The following is a 21,621-nucleotide window of genomic DNA, read 5'->3' as shown; positions in this document are numbered from 1 at the left end:
TTTTTGATTGAAAACCCGACACGTTGTCAGCTGTCGACAATCAGAAAAACTACGAGACGTACCTTGACCTTGATCAACTCCTTTATCCGATCCAGGATGACTAGGTGCTCATTGCCCCGCGGCGACAGCGTAAAGAGCACCTCGTCGCCCGTGCGGATCCAGCGGCCGTCCTCGTCCCACACAAAGGTCTCGTGCGTCGCCTTCTCGTTGTTGAGATAGCCGAGCGTGACGGACGGGGACTGGACCCAGAGCTCGCCGGGCGTGTCGAGCTGCGTGACCTCGCTGCCGTCCGGATCCACGACCTTGGCCTTGACCCCCGGGAGGAGCGAGCCCGAGGACCGCGTGTAGATGTCGTCCTCGCTGGTGCCCGACACCACCGTTGCCGTTTCCGTCATGCCGTAGCCCTGGACGACGACCCAGTCCGGGTAGATCTTGTTGAGGCTCGCGACCGTCTCCTCGCCCAGCGGCGCCGCGCCCGAGAAGACGCTGTGCACGCTGCTCAGGTCGTACTGCTTCAGCTTCTCGTGGTTCTTGACCATCTGGATGATTATTGGCGGGACCTTTTAATATTTTGATGATTTGACTTTTGCGTTAGTTTAGTGCTCTTTTTTTTTTTTTCTTTTCTGTTTCTGCAACGTCTTGCTCACAACATACCAAATAAAGCATTGATATCTTAAACTTCTCAATCGCCGCGAGAAAGGTCCCCAGCTCAAACTTGGGCAGGGTGATAATCTCATCGCCCCTCCACGTGCCGGCGTGCATGATGACGACGAGCGCATAGATGTGGCTAAACGGCAGGAGCCCCAACGTCGCCTGCGTGGTGACGCCCCTCTTGGCGAGGCTGGGCCCGTCGAACGTGTCGTACTGGAGCACGTTGGCGATGACGTTGCGGTGCGAGATCATGACGGCCTTGGGCAGGCCCGACGTGCCGCTCGAGTAGCAGAGGAAGGCGGTCTGGCGTGCCCCGGTCCCTCTTGGCCACCTGAGCCGCTCCAACTGCGGGAGGCCGCTGCCCTCTCGGATGAGGTCGTCGACCGAGACGACCGAGCTCGGGGCCGCGGGCCCGGGCATCCACATGACAAAGACCTTGTCCCTGGCTATGCCGGCCTCCTTGGCGGCGGCCAGCGCCGTGTCGAGCAGCGGCGCGCATGTCACGAGGGCCTTGGCCCCCGACGACTTGAGCTGGTGGGCCAGCTCCGGGACCGAATATACCGCGTTGGCCGGCGTCACGATGCCGTTTAACCGGTGGACCGCGTAGATGACGGTTTGATAATCAATCTATCCGGGGGGAGGGAGGGGAAGGGTGTGAGTATAAAGCTTTCCTCCAATGGGGTGGGATGGCGGACTCTCTTTTGGTCCACCACTCACCGTGTTGGCTGAGAATATCCCAACCACTTTGTCCCAGGGTGAGTCCTGGTTAGGAGACCAGCCCAGCCTCTTTCCCAGAGCCCTCGAGAGAAAGTCGGTCCGCTGTCGGACTTGTGAGATGCTGTACGTCTTGCCGGTCAACCCGCAGGTGAAGGGATTCCTGCTCTCGGCCAAAGGTCGACGGCCACATTTTTCATTACTCATAAACTCTTCGATGGTCATGGAATCCGGAGGGTCTTTTTTTTTGGTGTTTTGTCAGGTCAGCTCGTCCGCTCGCTCTGCCAGCTCCATATTCCCCCGGACTCTTTTTCTTTCAGACACTAAAATGCATGCCAAACAAGGCTTTATGAGAGCCGCCGCTTCTTCGACCTAGATCCAAACTCACCGAACGGCAGCTTCGGCAGGTACCCTGGCGGAACAAAGACCATATTTGCTGATTTACAGGGAGATATCTAGACAATTAATTCGATATACAGCCGGACGCTGGCAACAGGGGACAGGCCAGAAACAAGGAAGAGAGAGTGATGAATCTCAAATCAAACCCCAGGTGGAAGAAAAGGGAGAAGAAAAAAAAAAAAAACAGGAGGAAATTCAAACACAACCCGCACGGCCTCGCACAAAAAATATACTGCTGACCACGACCCTTTTTTGTGTCCTCCCCCAACCAGCAATAGCCGGCACAACAGAAGAGGAGAAACCAGACCCCCTTCCTTTCGACAACAGCCGAGCCGAGTGGGTCTAGCCCCCAGGTTTACCACTGAAACCCCGCATGCCGAGGGTTGGAGTGTATGGACAGAAATGTGGACAATTTGGGGCTGCTTGTGCGGGGAGATGCGCCTTTTTTGTCTAGGCCCATGAGCCATGGGGAAAGACGATGATTGACGAAGATGCTAATTGGGCAAAAGACGATAATTGAAGGGGCGGCATGTTGATTGGGTGGATGTGCATAGATTGATTCCATCTACAATTTATATCCGTTTCTGCTAGCGGACTTGCATACCTTCTTGACGGAGCAGAGATCAAAAATCTACCATCTGTCTTCGGCAGAGTTTTATACTCCATTGTGCAAAGACTCTTTTTATTGTGCACACAATACAGAATAGTCCAGACGACGCCGCCGTTCTTTCAACTCAAATTTCGATTCAACACATCAATCATACGGCTAAATCCTTAATAAATCACAGAATACAGTCCCAAGTCTGAGATCCTCTGCTTCCCAGCCGGGAAATACACTTGGATAAAATTACAATTTCGAAGCAGGCCTGGCGCTTCCGGGTGACGTGATCTCGTTATACAAAAGCCTGTGATGGCATGTTAGCGTCTCCGAGATTTTGTGGGAAAAAAAAAAAAAAACCAAATTCTACTCACGTTGTCAAAAAGTCGGCATAGTCCTCGCCAGTAACCTGTGTAGCAAAGTACTTGGAGGCCAGCTGCATCTTGTTGCCGGCGGGCAATGACTTGGCCATCTTGTCTGCCTCCTCACGCAAGAGGCGGAGCGCATATGACTTGTCAACCTTTTTGCCCTCTGCGGTGCTCACGCCGTGCTTGACCCACTGCCACAACTGGCTGCGGGAGACTTCGGCAGTCGCGGCGTCCTCCCTGTTTGTGAGCTTTGTGTGAGTAGATGTCACTTTTTTTTTTCTTTCTCCAAAATACTTCGGTAGCCCAAAAGATTGGGACAGATCAACCAAGACTCACATCAGATAGTTGATCGGCACGCATCCAACGCCGCGGATCCAGGCCTCCATGTAACCGAGACCAATGTACAGGTTCTTCCTGATTCCATCCTCGGTGATCTTGCCCGGTACGTTCATGTTGAGAAGATCCATGGCTGTGATCTGCACATCCTCGCGCCGCACAAACAGCTGGTTGGGCGTTGGCATGTGCTTGTTGAAGATGTCTGATGCGATGGCCGCCAGGGCAGGGTGGGCAACCCAGGTGCCGTCGTGGCCCGCGCGTACCTCGCGCAGCTTGTCGGCCCGAACACCCTCCATGGCGCGGTCGTTGGCCTCCTTGTCGTCCTTGATGGGGATCTGGGCAGCCATACCACCCATGGCGTGCACGCCGCGCTTGTGGCAGGTCTGAATCAGCAGCTTGACGTAGGCATCCATAAAAGGCACCGTCATTGTGACAGCCGAGCGGTCGGGCAGCACAAAGTTGGGGTGTTGGCGGAACTTCTTGATGGTGCTGAAAATGTAGTCCCATCGGCCGCAGTTGAGACCGGAGCTGTGGTCGCGCAGCTCGTAGATGATCTCGTCCATCTCGAATGCAGCCAGGATCGTCTCGATGAGCACCGTGCCACGGATCGTGCCTCGGGGCATGCCAATGTAGTCTTGGCCCAGGTTGAAAGCATCGTTCCACAGCCGAGCCTCAAGGTGTGACTCCATCTTGGGCAAGTAGAAGTACGGACCGAAGCCGCGCTTGACAGCCTCATGTGCGTTGTGGAAAAAGTAGAGCCCAAAGTCGAAAAGTGATCCACTGATGGGCTCCCCATCGATGGTCACATGCTTCTCCTCGAGGTGCCACCCACGGGGGCGCACGATGAGCGTCGGTAGAGTCCTGTCAGTTCGCAGCTTGTATTCCTTGCTGCCCTGCCTGAAGTCGACCTGCCGGCGAACAGCGTCGTACAGGTTCACTTGTCCGTTGACCATGTTGTCCCATGTAGGAGCGCTGGAGTCTATTCCGCGCGCAATTGGCATTATACAATCAGACAAGATGGTCCAGCTTCGCATACTACTTTGAACTAACAAAGGTACTTACCCTCAAAGTCAGCCATGTACGTCCACACATCTGAGTTGAGTGCGTTGACGACCATCTTCCGGTCCGTGGGGCCCGTGATCTCGACCCGGCGATCAACCAGGCCCGGCGCTGGCGCGGCTCCCTTCCAGGTCAGGTTCTCTCGAATATGTCTGGTCTCGGGTAGGAAGTCTGGAAGAACGCCCTTGTCAATCTCGGCCTGGCGCAGCTTCCGACGCTCCAGCAGCTGCTTGCGGCGCTCGTTGAAGGAGCGGTGAAGCAGGGCGAGAAAGGCCAGGGCAGGCGGTGTCAGAATCTTGCGCTGAGACTCATTGACCGTTCCCAGGACGTTGACGCCCTGGAGTATGGACTCTGTGGAAGCCATGGTGGGTGATGTGCTGTGTTGTGTTCTCGGGTGGTTTAGGCCCCCCTGTGAGAAGGTATGTTTGCAATGTCTGGAGATATCCCGGAGACTACTAGTATGGAAGCTCCAGTCGAGTGGTTGTGATAATGGCAAAGGTGTGTTATCTTTTTTTTTTTTTTTTTGGTAAAATGACGACAGCTCCAAAGCAAAGGTAGTGTCAAACATCCAAGTCCGCAAAATATGCAGAAGAGGTTGTGAGCGTGGGAGAGGTGGACAACAACAAGCTCAAGAGGGAAAAAGAAATATGGAGCTACAGCTTATACCGCGGAATGCGAGCAACCTAGCAAGGTGGGCAATGAGGAGAAAGCAAGCGGCCGGGTGATTTTGCCCCAGGCCCTAGAGCCGAGAGTTGCAACGATGCCGCTGGACCAGCGCAGAGGCAAAGACAGACTTGGGATGACGAAAGGGAGACGATTGGCCAAGACTCTCAAGGTTTTCCCGGTACATGGCAGGACGGGCGACTGTGATGGGATTGGAATGCAATTGAATGCAATGCACATGGTTCCGAACGCTTGACCCGCCACTGCCCGAGCTCGGCTGATCGGATGATTTGGTTGGTTGGGACCCCATTCTTGCTGTCAAGGTAAGGTACAGTAGGTACCTACCTAGAATTAGGTGCCTAGCTGCATGCTGGACACTCTGGTGAATTGGAATCATAGGATTAGAGTGTGGGGGCGCGATTGGAAGCTACGGCGCTAAGTGGTGCTAAACAGCTAACCCAAAGTACCTCACTCAGCCTTGAACCCCGTATTGACATGTGCTTCTCTCCTCACAATTCTTTTTTTACCTTGCGATTCTCCAACCTTCTGAGGTCACCAAGCGAGAGTTGGAGGGGCTGATCCCTGGAGGAGCTAGCTCGGGGGTACGGAATACCACTGGGAAGACTTGGCTTCCGGCAATGGGATATGTGCACCTCGGTCGGCCGGCTCTGACCAAGAACGAAGATGCTGGATGTGATTTTTCTGTGCAATTGGCGCTGACTGACGTTCGTGATCTACACAGTAAGAAAGCATGATCTAGGAGCCTTGCCAACTCCAATGAATGCTAATTGTCGGGCAATGCAAGTGATTTGATGTTCTCATCAGCCAATTAATTCATTCTTGATTCCACCGGGGAAGTGGGCAGTAGAGTAGTGCCAAGGCTGTTTCCGAGTCTGAACAGTTCAGGCAATTAATTACAGGGTACTACTGTACAGTCAATCAGTTACGTACAGTAAGGTGGTAGGCGCACGTTCAAATCTTGATGCACGTGCCGGCCCACATTCCCCCATACCGCTCAGCCGAGGACTGAAAATGGGATTGTTTATTCCGCGGGATAAGGAAGCTCACCCACGGTACAGGCAGGCATATCATTCTAAACTGTGTTTACTGTATGTTACTGTTGAGACATTGGAACAGATCGAGCATGAATCGACGTCTTTCAGCGTACCAGATTGATTGATACGTTGATCTATCTGCTTGCCCTAGCATGTAACCTTTGCTGCAGTTAAAACAAAAAATCTACTTCTGTAGCAAATTTCCACCATCCGCTTCCGAAACTCTGTTGCACTCACTGGACGCTAAACCGAAACTCGATGCTGCATCCTTTATCCCATCAACCGTCAGCTTCAAATACTTCTCATAGACGACAAGTGCAGTTTGTCAAAGACGAAAAGCTCGAGTTGTGATCAGAGGGTATATCTCTTGCATCCGCACATTGTGGCTAGGAAGTCAAGCATTATATTTTGGAAAATCATCATGGAAAACCCGGAAGAGAATAAGACAGAAGCAAAAAAAAAGAAAAAGAAAAGCTAACATACCTGATTATCTCTAAGTATCAACCAGAGAGAATTCAACCAGTTCACATTCTGGTTTGATCATGAGACAAGAGAAGAGAAATATTGACGAAGATGCTCTACGGACCAAGGTGAAAGAAAAGTCTTGCGGCAAATCTTATCGTGCTTATCAAATAAATTTCAGTATCCCCCATCCGCCCCGCCGCCGTTCCCCGGCCAACCAAGCCACCGTCAGTTACCATAAATTTAGGCAGGTAGGTAATTCATTACTTGGGAGCTGTCCGTAGTAGCAAAGGCGTGTACCACTAGACTTGGTATCATTACATGTCGGAGTAGGCATTGAGCGCAAGCTGGCCACCCAAGTGCGCATACAAGACGTTGCTCCCGGGCTTGATCTCCCCTTTCCGAATCATATCCATCATGCCGGCCAAGCTCTTACCCTCATAGACGGGATCGGTAATGAAGGCCTCGGTGCTGGCCCCGAACCGGATGGCATCCTTGGTCTGCTGGTCCGGGACGCCGTAAATGCCGGCGTGGTAGCGATCATCGAGCTCGACGTCCTCGGCCGTGACGTTGTCGACGCCGTCCTCGAGGCCGATCTTGCGGCCCGTCGCCTGCGCGATGCGGAGCACCTGCTCTCTGGTCTGCGGCACCGTGGCCGAGGCGTCGATGCCGATGACGCGCCGCGGCTTGGACCCGCACCTTCGCTGCGCCAGCTTGAACCCGGCCACCATGCCCGCCATGGTCGAGCCCGTCACGGCGCACACGATGACCGTGTCGAAGAAGACGCCCATCTGCCGCTCCTGCTCCTCCACCTCGAACGCCCAGCGCGCGAAGCCGAGCCCGCCGAGCGGGTGGTCGCTGGCCCCCGCCGGGATCGCGTACGGCTTCCTGCCCTGCGACTGCAGCTCCGCCACCGCTGCCGCGAGCGAGTTCTTGTGCTCGATGCCGAACCCGGACGGGTCGAGCCTGACGTCGGCCCCCATCAGCCGCGACAGCTGGATGTTGCCCACCTTGCCGTACACCGGGTCCGACCAGTCGGGGACCCAGTGCTCCTGGACCAGGACCGCCTTGAGGCCGAGCTTGGTCGAGACGGCCGCCACCTGCCGCGTGTGGTTTGATTGGACGCCGCCGATGGACACAAGCGTGTCAGCGCCCTGTGCCTTGGCTTCTGCTGCGAGGTATCTGCGGGCGGGTTGGGAGGGGGGAGGGGTTTGCGCCCGCGTTAGCCCTTCTTGGTACTTTCCCGACGGAAAAGTCTGGTTTGAAAGGGGGTGAGGGGGTTAACATACTCCAGCTTCCGTGTCTTGTTGCCGCCATATGCCAGACCCGAATTGCAGTCATCCCGCTTTGCGTAAACGTTCACCTTGCCGCCTAACGCTTCTGAAATGCGCTCAAGGTGCTGTATGGGCGAGGGGCCAAATAGAAAAGTTTCCCGAGGAATGCTCGCAAAGGGCTCAGGGAGCTTGATATCGTTGATGCTCATTATGCCGGCTGTGGAACTCTGTCTCCTTTTTTTCTTATAATGTTTCAAATTGACGGCCTGGAATAGTAAAAAAACCACTAAATAAATCTAGCGCAGTCTAAGATCAAATGAAGGGGAACAAGAACAGAAAGACGACGCTCTACGGTAAAGGCCGTTGTTATCCTTGGCCTTTTATACAACATGCGCCTTACACTTTGAGCTGGCTCACGGAAAAGGTTGGCGAGTCAGGCTGCGGAGGCGGGGCTAATGCCGTTTGTCTGCTGCAGTTCGGGGCACTTCCCCGATGCTTTCAGCGGAGCCTCGAGGTATTAGAGCCAGTCAAGTACTCTTCTCATCAACATCGGAGTCCTTGGCGCCAGCTTTCCGCCGGAATCGCACTCTACCTTTCTGATATGCAGCCGGTTCCGGCTTTGTCGACAGTTGCAACACTGTTATCATCAATTATGGGCTTTCCGCCATTCTGCAGTACTTGACACAGTTCGTCTTCTAAGTGTACGTGAAAACATCTGAGATTATCAGAGTACCTGGCTCAGAGCCAGCCCAACTTCAAGCCACTTTACATCGCTTCAGCTTATCCTTCCAGCCAAGGGAGGCTTTACAGTCTTTGTCCGTTCTTTGAGGCTCTGCCATGTATTCATAATTCCTCTTTACCCCCCGAGCCTTTGTCTCCCAACGGGGGAAGGCTTTTCCGCAGAAACGCCTCAACCTCGTCCAGCTCCTCGGGACAAGCGGAATGACCCATGCCTCTGGAGAGACGCATGTATTGTCAGCAATCAAAAACAACACGCAAGGTCTCGTCTATCTCGGGTTGAAAAAAAAAGATGTGGCTGTACTCACTGGTATAACTTCATCGTGACCTGATAGCCCTCCTCCTTGAGCAGAGCCTCGGACATCAACCCCAAAACAGTCGGCACCACAGGATCGGCCGTGCCGTGCCCCATCCAGATTGGAGTCGCCTTGTTCGCTTCACAGCTACCGACAAGCTCCTTGAACTTGAGCGACAGGGGCACGTATGCAGACATTGCCACAATAGCAGCGAGCTTGACCTTGGCCGTGAGGCCGGAAAAGATGGACATGACACCACCCTGCGAAAAGCCACCGATGACGATGCGCTCCGATGGGATCCCCGCGTCGATTTCTTGCTGGATCAAGTCATGAAAGTACTTTTGGCTGCGCAGAACACCTTCTTCATCTTCGTCCTCGCGGAGGGACTGAGGCGAGCCATCAATCCTTTTCTGTGTTGGGGTAGCGCGAATGGTCAGACAGCGGACAGGGCTCTTTGGAAACAAGAACAGAGGCAAGAAACTAGTCGATCAGCATACTCTAGGAATAGTGGTTCTACTTACTATGTCGTACCAGCCCGGCATCCTCATTCCCATCTATCGCCCAGTAGCAGTCCAGTCAGTCATTAGATCTCATATCAAAAACTAAAGATATTTGTGCTCTTTCTCGGAAGCTCCAAAGGGGACGCTACTCCCGGGAAAGGCCTCGCTCGTGTACACGGATAGCAGAAGGCGAGAGGGCCCGCAAGAGTACTGAGACTCCAAAGACAGCACCGTGCTTCAGATCAAAGTCTGCAAGCTCCAGGCTGGCATATATACCTTCCTTCGTTTTGAAGCACACTCACATTGCACGTGATGGGGATGGTCGGGGCGTGAGGCAGTATGAACTTGACCTCGTCAAGCTTCTGGCGCCGCCTCCAGTTCTCGACGGCCGGTGCCCAGCCGTGACCACTGTCCCCGAGTCCGTGGACAAAAATGACGGTTGCCGTGTGGCGGCCCGTAGCAGGGAAGCGAAGAGGCGTTGGGTAGTTCGGCATGGCGCAAAAAAAAAGTAAGGCTGTTTGTTGTGCTGATGGAATGGACGATGAACAGAGATAAAACCGGCAATCCCACTGAAGACCCGCCCAAGGTTTGGTCGACTCTTCTAGCTAACAAATAGGTGGAGAAGTCCTCGCCAGGGTACCTAGGTATGGTAGCTTAGGAACTTATGGTCTAGGGGGGCCCACAATGAACGGCTCTCCTGGGCCCTTCGATTAAAGTTCGCCTTAAATGGTTTGCAACCTGTCATCGTAAATATCTTGCAACTTGTTTGATCCGCTTGTATTGACTGGGCCAGAAGTGGAAGAAGAAATGTACTTGTAGACTTTCTGTCTGTCCAAGTGAACATTGATCAGGCCAAGCATGCACCCCCATTCAGCCTCGAATTCTCTCACGTGATACAGAATCCTCCATCCTCCAGTCTCGTCCCCGGCTTGGTGGATCGATATGAGAAGCCACCAGTGGCTTGGCCAGCAGCCTGGACTCTGACATATCTGGATTTATTTCTGGCCCTTTGTTAGGTACTTAACTAGTCACTTGGATCCAGATGTTTAGATACCCGGGTATGTATATGAACAAAATTCCTTTTACTTTTACTTAATTTGACTCTATTTACTCCCAATTGACCCCAAGGTTTCTTTGCTTTCCTGAAATCTTCAACATTGTTCACTGACTGCCTAGGTAGGTTTGTTGTGCACCTCAATTTAGCATATGAACAAGACATTAGTGATTGCATTCATGCTGCCCGAATATCAAAGGCTTCCTTCCGTTTCCTCCAATAGTCCCAATTATGACCAGCTGTGGCCCTCATTCATCCCATGAATAACAGTCGTCAAGCTCAGCCTCAGCTTTGCCTCTACGCAACACCATCCGGTCGACAATCGAAGAAAACAGTCGGAGCTCGATACAGTGAGAGGAATCCCACACCTACTTCCCGTCCTCTTCACTGATTTTGACCATCCACCCACATACAAAAAAAGAGAAACCCCCAATGCACCTTTTGTATCACCATGTCCAACAGTGAGCAAGCTCCCAAGTAGTACCATCAAACACAAATAGCCCCGCTTGACCTGGTGGTCTCATCATTAGCACAGAAAATCTTAGAGTCCAAGCTGCCATGACCTTCCGAGATGGAATATGGTTAGCAACTGGGTCAACCCATCTGGACGCTAAATTTGTCGAGGTGCCAAATTTAGCTCTGTTATAACATCCATTAACGTGCAGAGCCCCTTTGCCTCAGCCTAGGATACTGTTCAGGCCAAGATACGGCGAATGCCCCCGGAAGAACAAGAGGCGAGAAAGTTCAAGGACGGATAGGAGGGGTGTTGGGCCCCTAGGTGAAGTGTTGGCCGTTCGGCGACTTCACGAATTCAGGGTCTTGATCATCATTTTTGCCTTACTCTTGTCAGTGACAAGAAGATTGCGATTGCCTAGCACGTCCCGCATCGTGTCGACAACCCTTTGGAAGCTGCTAGCAGCGCCTTTCTCTTGTGTGAACCGGATGATGCTGAGGTGATTACGTTTGCCATGCTCAATTACTGTTATGATCTCGCACGCGAATGCGACCTCCTTGATGTTGAGGTCTGTTCAAAATTCATTTCATCAGCAACTTGTTCAGCCCGATATTATCCGTTGAGTGGGCAGTAACTTACGATTCTTGCTGCTTAGACGTGCAAAGACAACATTGCGCTTCTTGTCAACCTCAACATCACGAATGCCATACTTGCGCCAATCACGCAAAAGAATGGCTACCTCCTGACGAGCTCGGCGCCGAGAGATTGAAAGGCAGACAGCCCTTGTCGCCGGCTTGACTCTGAACAGACGTGCGAGCCAGTTCTGCTGTGGCTTGATCATGCGCTCAGCAGATTCGGCGTCATCGAAGTGAAGTAGATTTGTTCCACTTGTCTTGTGCGACTTCGCCGCCCGTTCGGTTTCTGTGCTTGGGCTTTCCTCGAAGTCGGGCTCTGCATAACAATGTTTTAGTTTAACAGCGCTATTAAAGGGTCTAGAGGTATATCGCGCGGATCTTCCAGGCTTACCTGCCAATGACATTCTTGGCTCGGCCTTATTGTTTCGCCAAAATGGCAGGAAAAAGCTTTTCTTCGTGTTCGAAGTCTTCTCCGGCGGGCGATGGGTTATAATGCTGCTTGAGTTAGCCCGCTCATCCTTTTTAGGTACTGATGTAGGAACACATGGTACGTCGGTGCTCTTTGCATCGTCCAAGCCATCACATAGCGAGCCCTTGGAGCTCCTAGACTCTCTAGAGAGTCGTTTAAACCAAGAGGACGTCTTCTTCCGCATGGCAAATGTTGAAGCACTGCCTTGGGATGAGGTTTGCGCAAGTTGGGTATTTCCATGGCCGATGCTAGGGTCATCTGCACGGTAGGGGTCGACAGAAGTGTGTGTAACAGGTCCAGTCGACGTTCCCAACGTTTTTGAGGCCTTGGCGTTGGCATGAATAGGATAGGGGTGACGTGCGATCCCAGACTCGCGCTTGGCAGATGGCGAATGAACAATTCGAATTGTCTTGTCTGCCTTCGAAAGAAACTCCAGACCCCTGGCTTCGTTCGGGGTAGGGACCGCAGCGGATGGCTTTACCGGCAACGACACAATTCTCGACCTGTTTACCTCGTCCTGAAATATGTTTGGAGTGCCCTCATCGATCGAGGGCAACTGCCTGGTAACACATTCTCCGTATTGACCACCGTGAACAGGTGCGGAAACTACTCGACGATCAGATGGTGTCGGGGTCGTTGCTACCGGCCCGAATCCAAGGCTATAGCCCTGGGTGGGAGGCTGGCCTCGTCTGACGGGGATGCTTGGGTTTTTGGCAGAGTTGACGGTCGATTCCGTCTCATGGCTTGAAGACGGAGGAGTTGGCGGCAATGGTCGCGAGTCCCATGGTCGGGCTGACGGACGAGGAATCGTTGGTGTGGCGACAGGTGTAACTGGAGTGGCAAACATAGGTGTGCCCAGGCTCAAGGAGAAAGGAGAGCCTTGTCTTGACCGATCGCCATCAAACTGGGATACCGAAAGAACAGAGCTATTGAACGCATCGTCACAGTCCTTGGCAATGCTGCTGCTGAAGTGTCGCAGTTCCTCGTGCAGACGATCTTTGGACCTCAACTTGGCATTGCTGCTGTCAGTCATATTTGCCGGAAGATCAGGATCTGAGGAACATTTTTTATTCCATTCAGGTACTGTCTGCTTGCCATCAGTACCAAGCAACGTTTGTTGATTGTTGAGCTTTGCTGCCACCATCTTCCTGCGAGCAACGGAGAAGTCCATAGCTCTCTTGTGACGGGAGCCGGTTCGCGAGCGAGCATGAAACTTCCTGTTGCTTTGAACTGAGCTAGCAGTACTCCGTGGCGTGAGGATTCGGTTACCCAGCTGGCTTCTACGCGGACGTTTCCAACTCCCGGTGGAATTAGCCCTAGGTTTATGGCAGGAGGTAGAACCCAGCGAGGCTGTCTTTCGATCTGGGTCCGTGGTATCGCGGTGTATGACAATCTTGGCGTGTGTCGCATAAGGTTGTTTCACTGCTGGAGATTTGTACGGGTCGTAACTTCGAACTGTACCGAGATTCGCTCCTGTTCCCGTGTCCGTCACGTTGGAGATGACTGTGAATTTGGAGATGCTGCGTCCGTGACCACTAGCCTTGTTCGTCATAAACTGGCGTGTTGAGACCTTGGTCGACCACAGTGGCGGACGGATGTGATGGTAATCACTTGGAGAATGCGTCAAGCTAGGATCGTAGTTCTCCAGCTGTCTCTCACGATAGCCATTCAAAAGCCAGTAGAAGAGCTTTTGATCGTTTGGACTGAGTCACAGCGACGAAGGAAGGTTCTCCTTTGTCAGTAAATTTTCCAAATTCAACGCAAGCTAGTTATCCAGGACAAGGGGGCTCACTCGGCACTGATAAGCTTTTTGACCAACTCATCCTCAGACATCGTGTGCCACATTGATTGTATCTGTCGCAAGATCTGAGGATCAATGTCACATAGGTCCAAGGGCTTGATCTCCTGTCGAGCTTTCGGATTCGGAACTTCAGGGATTCCTTCGCCGCCAAGCTCATCGAGATACCCGTACTTCCACACCACGGGGTGCTGCCACATCTGCCTCATGGAGAGCCTTTTTCTAGGGTCAACCTGAAGCAAGCGATGGATAAAGTCCTTTGCCTCGTCGCTGAAATGGGATGGCATGTGGTAGATTGCCTTTCTCGCCTTGGCAAACATGAGGTTCATGTCCTCGTCGTCAAAAGGCAAACGGGCAGCCATCATCGCGAATAGGATAACCCCCATACTCCAGATATCTGACTTCTCACCACGGTAAGCCTTCTCGCGAAGTAACTCTGGAGCGGCGTAGTGAGGGCTTCCGCAAAATGTCCACAGAGGCGTGCGAGGACCCTGGTGAAGAGCTGCCATGCCAAAGTCTGCAATCTTGACTTGACCATTGCCTTTGAGCAAGATATTCTCTGGCTTCAAGTCGCGGTGGCAGATTCCGTATGAGTGGCAGTACTCCAAAGCACTCATGATCTGACGAAAGACAAACAGAGCTTCCTCCTCAGGCATTGGCCCATGTTTACTAATGAAGTCGAAGAGGTCGCCTCTTTCAACGTATTCTAAGATCAAGTATCTGCGCCAGTCAGCAAGGGAGTGTCTAAAGAGAATAAGAGCCCCAACATATATCCACACTTACATCTCATTGCTGTTTTCCCAGATGTCGTAAAGCTTTACGATGTTGGGGTGTTCAATCAACTTCAGAATAGCCACCTCGCGCTCAAGAGCTATAGGCATCCGTCGCATGCCTTCCACTTTGTCCGGTGCGGCACTGTCAACCTCGTCCAGCTTTGCTAGGCTGCCCGCTTGCGTCATTTTGCAAGTGCTCTTGGCAATGATCTTGACGGCCACATACTGATGAGTTGAAGTATGGCGTGCCAATCTGACACGCGCAGATGAGCCTTTGCCCAGAGTTTTCCCTAACTGCCAAGGACCAACGTGCGTCTTCGGTTTGCGGAAAGTATTTGAGCTGGAGGGTGCGTACGAGGCCGTTGATGCCTGAGATTCTCGCTTGCTTTCAGGAGTGCTTTGTGCCTCTTCACGAATCTCATATAGTCGCGGGTTTAACGGCACATGAGAACTGTCCACGGAATTATGTTGGCGCGGTTTTTGAGGCTGAGCAGGTCGGATGTTCTCGGTCTTGATATCGGCATGCTGACAGCGGGATGGAGTAGCAGAGTTCTGACTTTTGGAGTGGTTTGCTCGCATGGATGCCTCTTCGAGAACCGGTCTTAGAGGCATCCGAGCCTGAGTGCGAACTTCCATCCTTGCTAAGCTTATGGCCCTAGCTAGCACATGCTAATGATGCAGGTTTATGTAAAGGTAATATGAGATAGGCAATCACTAGTGAACTCTTGCGTGCCAAAGGATCAGATGCTAAAGAGCTGCAAGAGGGTGAAGATCGAAACTAGCTCAAGCTGTTTTGGCCGGTGAAAGCTAGCCGATGGGGACTGCATACAGCTCGCCGCAATGTAGTATCAAAGTCGTAAAAAAGAACTGAGAATAATGAGCGTGATGAAGGAGTACCAAGGAGCTGTTGGGAAAGGGAACAGTGAGTGACGAAAAACAAGGAAAGAAAGAAAGAGCGTTGGCAAGGAGAAATAAAAGCTTGATGGATTGCGGTGCGGGCACAACGAGAGGTTGCCAGCTGAAAGAAAAACAAAGCAGGGTTGGCGAGAATGGCAGCAAAAAGTTACCGCCAAAGGGTGACAGTCGGGTATACTTTTGCACAAGTTAACCTGGCTGGCACGCAGCCAAAGACAAGATGCGAAATAAAAGAATTCTTGAGCCGGCGGTGGCTTTGGAGAGATGGAATTGCGACACCGCAAGGGAGAAATTGGTGGAATGCAAAGTAAGGTAGGAGGAGGAGGAGGAGTGTGGGGTGATGAGGATAGAGGTGATTTTTTGGGTCTTACCTCAGTTAGCTCCTTCCTCCTCGAGAAAATCTGGACGGTCGACTACAAAACCTCGCCCAGAGCGACAAACGGCACCCGTAGCAGCATGAGATCCGTTCCAAATCAGTGGGAAGTTGGATACCGTCAAGCTACCTGAGGTCAATATCCAACTTCGTAAATGTATCTGCCTTCTTGGGCGATTGATCTTGCAGGACTCCCAGGTTTACAAATTGTCCTTCCCTCAAAAATCCTTTTTCCCCACCGCCATTCTGATCCATTCTCTCCAGTAGACTTAAGAGTAACAGACAACAGTGGCCCAGATAAGCAAACTCGAAATATAAAAGCGTCGTTAACCTCCTCCTCAGGTCCCCGATTCACGCTACTCTCTCGTCCATAGGACACATTCATATCATTACGAGATGCGAACAGAGAGAAGATGATAAATTCCACTTGTTGTGTATCCTGGGCAAAGTTTTCATTCTCTTACCGAGCTTCTTGTACTGAATTATCGCCGGCTTCGACATCACCTATCTACTAAGACTTCCCCACGTGATAGAGTATTGACGGGGTTTTTTTTTTTTTTTTTTTGCGATGGTTTGTCATTCAAGCATCAAGCAAGTAATCTGTAAGACCAAAATGTCGCCGTAATCTTTATCAACGGTCTTTTAAGGGAGTCAAAACCAATTTGCTGCCTGGGCTCGGGTTGGAATGAGGGATTCTGCAGTTCCACGCTTGAATGCTTTCTTGACAGTCCCCAACCATACTCCTCCTCATCAGAGACAATCTAGATCTTCTTCTGGGCCTCATTTTGCCGCACTGAGTAAGAAAGGGTTTTCTACCACAATCGCAAATGGCATGTCAAAGGCCGAGACTTCAAGATAGCAAGCGCTCATCAAAGGTGTTTTTGATTTGTGTCGTTGGAATCTGAAAGCAATATAAAGCTTCGACCCACATTACCCACCTCCTCTGCCCCGCGATTCAATTCGATAGGTCCAGGGACCGACTTTAGCTGCAAGGTCCACTACAACTTTAATTGAGCGCGTCTTTCCAACGCGTCACGGCTGAACAAGACGTCGACTATGGCTCTGAAGAAATTCTCGATCATCAACTCGCCCCGACCTTGACAATACGACTGCAAAAGGCCCCCGCTCTGTAGGGCTAGGTGACGGAAGATGAGACCTACATCCCATCGCCGTTCTAGGTCCACCTTTGACGATGCCCACAACGAGCGCAATGGCGACGCCAGCCGGAAGCGAGTGAAAGTGCGCAAGAGCGAACTAGAAGAGGAAGACATTGAGGAAGAATTCCATTCCTTTGCGCCAGAGGAAAGAGAGGAGGAGCGAAGCGAAGACGGATTACAGGCCGGATCAGCGGCGCCTTCACGACCACCAGGAAGGCAAGCTGCCACGTCCCAGGCCGGGTTCCAGCCAGGCGCGATCCTCCGTGTGACAGTCGAAAACTTCGTAACGTACGAGCATGCCGAGTTTCTTCCCGGGCCGAATCTCAACATGGTGATTGGGCCGAACGGCACGGGGAAGAGCTCTCTTGTTTGCGCCATTTGTCTTGGGCTTGGATACCCTGCAAACGTACTCGGAAGAGCAACCAAGCTCAATGAATTTGTGAAGCATGGCAAGGATGAGGCAACCATAGAGATCGAATTACAAAAGAGGCCTAAAGATGCAAGGAATCCTGTCATCAAGCTCCGTCTTCTCAGCACCGAAGAACAGAAACGTCAGTTCTGGCTCAATGGCGAGCAGGTACCCCAAAGAGATATTCACCGCCTCATGGGAAAGTTTCGAATTCAGATCGACAATCTATGCCAGTTTCTCCCACAAGACAAAGTTTCCGAGTTCTCTGGAGTGAACCCCGTAGATCTGTTGACCAGGACGCTCCAGGCCACGGCGCCGCCGAAGATCATCGAACAGCAGATACAACTCAGGGAGCTGTACAAGAGACAGAAAGATTTCAAACAACATAGCGAACAGGATGCCGATACCTTGAGGGTCATGGTGACCAAACAGCAAGGCATGCAGGCAGATGTAGAGAGGTTGCGAGAGAGGGAGGAAATCGAAAAGACAATTCATGACTGGGACCGCGCTCTAAAGCACTGTCTCTACCAAGAGGCCCGGCGCGACTACAAGGAATCGAAAAAGAAGAAGACAGAGGCCGAAAGAAAACTCAGGCGGTTCCAAGCAGGAGCAGGGCCCGCGATGGAGGCTGTTAATGCCAAGCAGGAATACGTTAGGCAAATCAAAGAATGCATCCCCCATCTCAAGCGACAAGTCGCACAAGATGCCCAACTCGCAGAGCAGATGGCAAAAAACATTGAAGCCATGGACGACAAACTGAGAGAGACCGAAGGGAAGCGCAACGCCCAGAGTGATGGACTCGGAAACAAGAAGAGAGAGCTGGCTGTGATCAGGAAAACGATCACGGACCTGGAGAATCGGCTGAAGAACCAAGAGCCCAATTTCGACGCAGCTTCCTGGAACACAAAGATTCGAGAGAAGGAGCACCGTTCACGAGAAATTGAGAGTGAACGGCGTCAGATTCAGGAGGAACTGGTCAATACCGTGGTACCAAAGGGAAAGCAAACATCGCGAGAGAAGTCAAATTTGCAGAACCAGATCAGAAGTTTAGATACAAGAGAGGGACAGGAGCTCAGCCGTATTGAGCACCACTTTCCGGATGTGGCCGCTGGCTACAAATGGCTTCTGGAACATCAAAGTGACTTCAAAAAGGAAGTGTTTGGTCCGGCAGCCCTGAGCTGCGCCATCAAAGACGAGACATACTCGGACCTTGTTCAGAGTGGTCTTCAGCAGGACGACTTTCTCTGCTTCGTTGCGCAGTGCAAAGAGGATCACACCAAGCTGAGTGATATCTTCTTCAAGGAAATGAGCCTGTCTGTCAACATCCGGACCTGCACTACACCACTGCGAAGTTTCCAACCACCTCTTAGTACCGAAAACCTGAGGAAACTTGGCTTGGATGGATTTGCCATCGATTTTGTTGACGGTCCGGAGCCCGTGCTAGCCATGCTCTGTGCAGATAAGCAACTGCACAAGTTCGCTGTTGGCAAACGGAGCGTATCCGATCAGCAGTATGAGCGACTCATCCAACCTGACGGCGTCGGAAGCTTTGCAGCCGGGGAGCATTACTACAAGACGACGCGAAGGGCTGAGTACGGCCCGCAGGCTGTGTCAACCATGACGAATGCTATCCGGCCAGGCCGTTTTTGGACGGACCAGCCAGTGGATGCTGAAGAGAAGAACCGACTGAAGCAAAAGCTCAGGGAGGTGATGGAAGAGCTGACTGCACTTTCAGATCGGAAAAGAGAGCTGGACGCCCAGACGCAAGCTCTTGACAGCAAGCACGATGAGATCTCCCAAGAGCTACGCGAGCTGAGAGCTGCCAAGAGCGAGCAGCAGAGAGAGTACAACCTATGGCGTTCTCTGCCAGACAAAATTGCGTCTGAGAAAGAAAAGCTTGAACTCAAGATCGAGGAGTTGCGCGAGGTGCAGTCGACCATGCGACAGCTCGCCAGTGACATGGATTCACAAGCTTTGGAGATTGCAAAAGAGGCCTTGCGCCACGAAGAGCAGCTGCCCAAGATAGAAAAAGCCAATCTCGCATACATCGACGCCCAGATCAAACTGGCCGAGGCCGAATCGGATGTTGCAGCACTGAAAACAAAGAATCAGCAAGTGCACGACCTGTTGGAGGAAGGCAAGAGAGTCATTGTAAGGCTTGGACAGGAAGCAGAGACTCTCAAGCAACGCGGCTTGGCACTCGGGGCCGAGGTGCGAGAATCAATGCAGGACACCACGGAAGAAGATCTTGCGCGGATCAACGAAATGCTAGGCGAGAAACCCTCAGAGGAAGTACGGAACGAGCTTCAGGCCCAAAAGTCACGTCTCGAGTATGTCCACGCTGCGGATCCTGGCGTCATCCGACAATTTGAAATGCGTGCGAAGGAGATTGAGAAGTTGCAGCAGACAATGGCAAGACGACAGGGGCAGGCTGATGAGCTTGCTGAGGAAATTGCTCAGATCCGTGCCGAATGGGAGCCTCAAGTTGACGAGCTTGTCGGCCGTATTAACGATGCCTTCAGCTACAATTTCGAGCAGATCAGCTGTGCAGGCGAGATCAGCATCCACAAGGATGAGGACTTTTCACAATGGGCAATCAACATCAAGGTCAAGTTTCGGTACGTAAATATCTTTGTCTCTGGCACCTTTCACTTGCTAATTCATTCTTGATATCACAGGGAACACGAGGAACTGCAGCAGCTTGACCAACATCGCCAATCCGGTGGCGAGCGGTCTGTCAGCACCATCTTCTACCTCATGTCGCTTCAGTCGATGGCTCAGGCGCCCTTCCGCGTCGTCGATGAGATAAACCAAGGCATGGACCCGCGCAACGAGCGCATGGTCCATGAACGCATGGTCGACATTGCCTGCGACGAGCACTCTTCGCAGTACTTTTTGATCACGCCCAAGTTGCTTACGGGTCTGCGGTACCACCCGAGGATGAGAGTGCTGTGTATTGCCTCAGGGCCCTATGTTCCTGTGGACAATAGGAAGATGGATTTCAAAGAGTTTGCCCGGATCCAACGGAGGCTTATTGCAGCCGCTTGATCAATTTTCAACTGTATTCAGTACTGTGGTTTTTTTTTTTTTTTTTTTTTTTTTTTGCGAGGAGTCTGGCGCTGTAATTACTAGACACAATGACTGGATGGAGAGTTATTTTTTTCCCATGTCTGCAATCCGAATAACAGTACTCAGGGGCACTTTCACAGGACCAACATGCAGTACTTACTAATGTATGCGTCACCCTACGAGGAATCTTTTGACAGTTTAGGCCCGCGCCTTGCCATTTTCTTCTACTCTAGCTCTTTGTTCGCGTAGTTGTCTGTGCCGCTACACACTTGTGGCGTTTGGCGTGCCTACGCTTGCCGTGCACTAATGGAAGATTCCATACTCGTCCTCGCCCACTGCCTTTTCTTTATCTTCATCTCCTGTCCCTTTTTAAGGGCGGCTTTTCGACCGCGTTCTGGCATATGACATGAGGCGCGGGCTAACGCCAGCGGCCCCTGTGCAGCTATCTAAGCCCCCTTTGGCGAGGGTTATTTTCCCGGCGGGCCTACCGGCTCCTGGGAACAGGCAGGAACCTAGGCTAGTTCGGACCGAGTCCTCTAGGTCTTCAAGCCATTGCTTGTCAGAGATTGAGGTTATGCCCCTGGCTGGATTTTTTTTTTTTTTTTTAGTTATGGGATGTGGCTGTGGCATCTGGAAGTCTAGAATCTGGGGTGTCGATAGGTGGGCGCTGACTGACTGTCAGCTCATCGAAACGGAAACCCTATGTTCTCGGCTTCTTCCGAAAATTATGGTGTCTTCTTTTTTAGCATATTGAGATGACTGGGTACATATTACTCATTGTTACTAATTTGCCTCCTATCCATAAAATGCGACTACAGGTCCTGCAGCCTGCGACCCGACTGTTGAGCTGATATTGGGAGACATTGACGAGTCAGAAAAAATTGTATTCTTTGAGTGGGGAGAGAGAGGACTAGCTCTCTCGAGTAGGACAAACTATATTATTGACTATGTAAAATCATGCTTATAAAATTTCCATGGCCATGGCCTATGAACGTGTGCTGAAACTACTTTGCCAGTTATTTGCCTTGCCTCAAAGCCGGCAGATGACAGCTTCGCCACAGTAATCTATGACTGCCCGGATACCAACCATAGAGACTTGTTGCTGATGCATAGCCTACTGTACTTATTCTGACGCCGTGTTTTCCGAGGGTGGTGCAATCTCATAAATAAGCACAAGGGGTAAGGGAGCGCGCTTGGAACGTTGCGATATCAGCAGACGGGAAGCTACATGTAAAGCTGAGAAGCACCCTGCACACAGCCGGGGAATAATTAACCTTAAAACGTGATGTAAAGGGGCACAGAAACGAAAACGACTGATACGGCAAGGTAGCTTGTGGATCGGCGCCCCTTGACAAGCGCTTCCGTTAGCGCCCAGCGTTTTAGCTGGTTACTAGAAGCTCCC

The 21,621-nt window shown here is 51.8% G+C and overlaps 5 protein-coding genes across 5 annotated transcripts; 1 reads left to right on the top strand and 4 right to left on the bottom strand.

Moving 5' to 3' along the window:
• Positions 1 to 26: 26 nt before the first annotated feature.
• On the bottom strand, positions 27 to 4,489 carry PpBr36_09215 (uncharacterized protein; the record flags this gene model as incomplete). The annotated part of the gene is made up of 6 exons (XM_029896337.1): positions 27 to 560; positions 655 to 1,278; positions 1,369 to 1,567; positions 2,737 to 2,967; positions 3,067 to 4,045; positions 4,129 to 4,489. 6 exons carry the CDS (start codon positions 4,487 to 4,489, stop codon positions 27 to 29), a joined length of 2,928 nt encoding a protein of 975 aa, XP_029744828.1.
• A 2,133-nt stretch (positions 4,490 to 6,622) lies between these two features.
• PpBr36_09214 (uncharacterized protein) lies at positions 6,623 to 7,788 on the bottom strand (the record flags this gene model as incomplete). The annotated part of the gene is made up of 2 exons (XM_029896336.1): positions 6,623 to 7,487; positions 7,595 to 7,788. The coding sequence occupies 2 exons, from the start codon at positions 7,786 to 7,788 to the stop codon at positions 6,623 to 6,625; spliced, it is 1,059 nt and encodes a 352-aa protein (XP_029744827.1).
• Positions 7,789 to 8,422: 634 nt separating this feature from the next.
• PpBr36_09213 (uncharacterized protein) lies at positions 8,423 to 9,607 on the bottom strand (the record flags this gene model as incomplete). The annotated part of the gene is made up of 4 exons (XM_029896335.1): positions 8,423 to 8,534; positions 8,626 to 9,023; positions 9,135 to 9,167; positions 9,416 to 9,607. 4 exons carry the CDS (start codon positions 9,605 to 9,607, stop codon positions 8,423 to 8,425), a joined length of 735 nt encoding a protein of 244 aa, XP_029744826.1.
• Positions 9,608 to 10,970: 1,363 nt separating this feature from the next.
• On the bottom strand, positions 10,971 to 14,932 carry PpBr36_09212 (uncharacterized protein; the record flags this gene model as incomplete). The annotated part of the gene is made up of 5 exons (XM_029896334.1): positions 10,971 to 11,191; positions 11,261 to 11,572; positions 11,648 to 13,428; positions 13,518 to 14,243; positions 14,307 to 14,932. 5 exons carry the CDS (start codon positions 14,930 to 14,932, stop codon positions 10,971 to 10,973), a joined length of 3,666 nt encoding a protein of 1,221 aa, XP_029744907.1.
• Positions 14,933 to 16,733: 1,801 nt separating this feature from the next.
• Positions 16,734 to 20,198, top strand: PpBr36_09211 (uncharacterized protein; the record flags this gene model as incomplete). Its single annotated transcript, XM_029896333.1, has 2 exons — positions 16,734 to 19,768; positions 19,829 to 20,198. 2 exons carry the CDS (start codon positions 16,734 to 16,736, stop codon positions 20,196 to 20,198), a joined length of 3,405 nt encoding a protein of 1,134 aa, XP_029744945.1.
• Between the last annotated feature and the right edge of the window lie 1,423 nt (positions 20,199 to 21,621).

This window comes from Pyricularia pennisetigena (genome assembly GCF_004337985.1).
Source record: "Pyricularia pennisetigena strain Br36 chromosome 7 map unlocalized Pyricularia_pennisetigena_Br36_Scf_8, whole genome shotgun sequence".
NCBI classification, from domain to species: Eukaryota; Fungi; Ascomycota; class Sordariomycetes; order Magnaporthales; family Pyriculariaceae; genus Pyricularia; species Pyricularia pennisetigena.
Note: the sequence above shows the minus strand (reverse complement) of the source record. Positions and strands in the feature narration are given on the sequence as shown.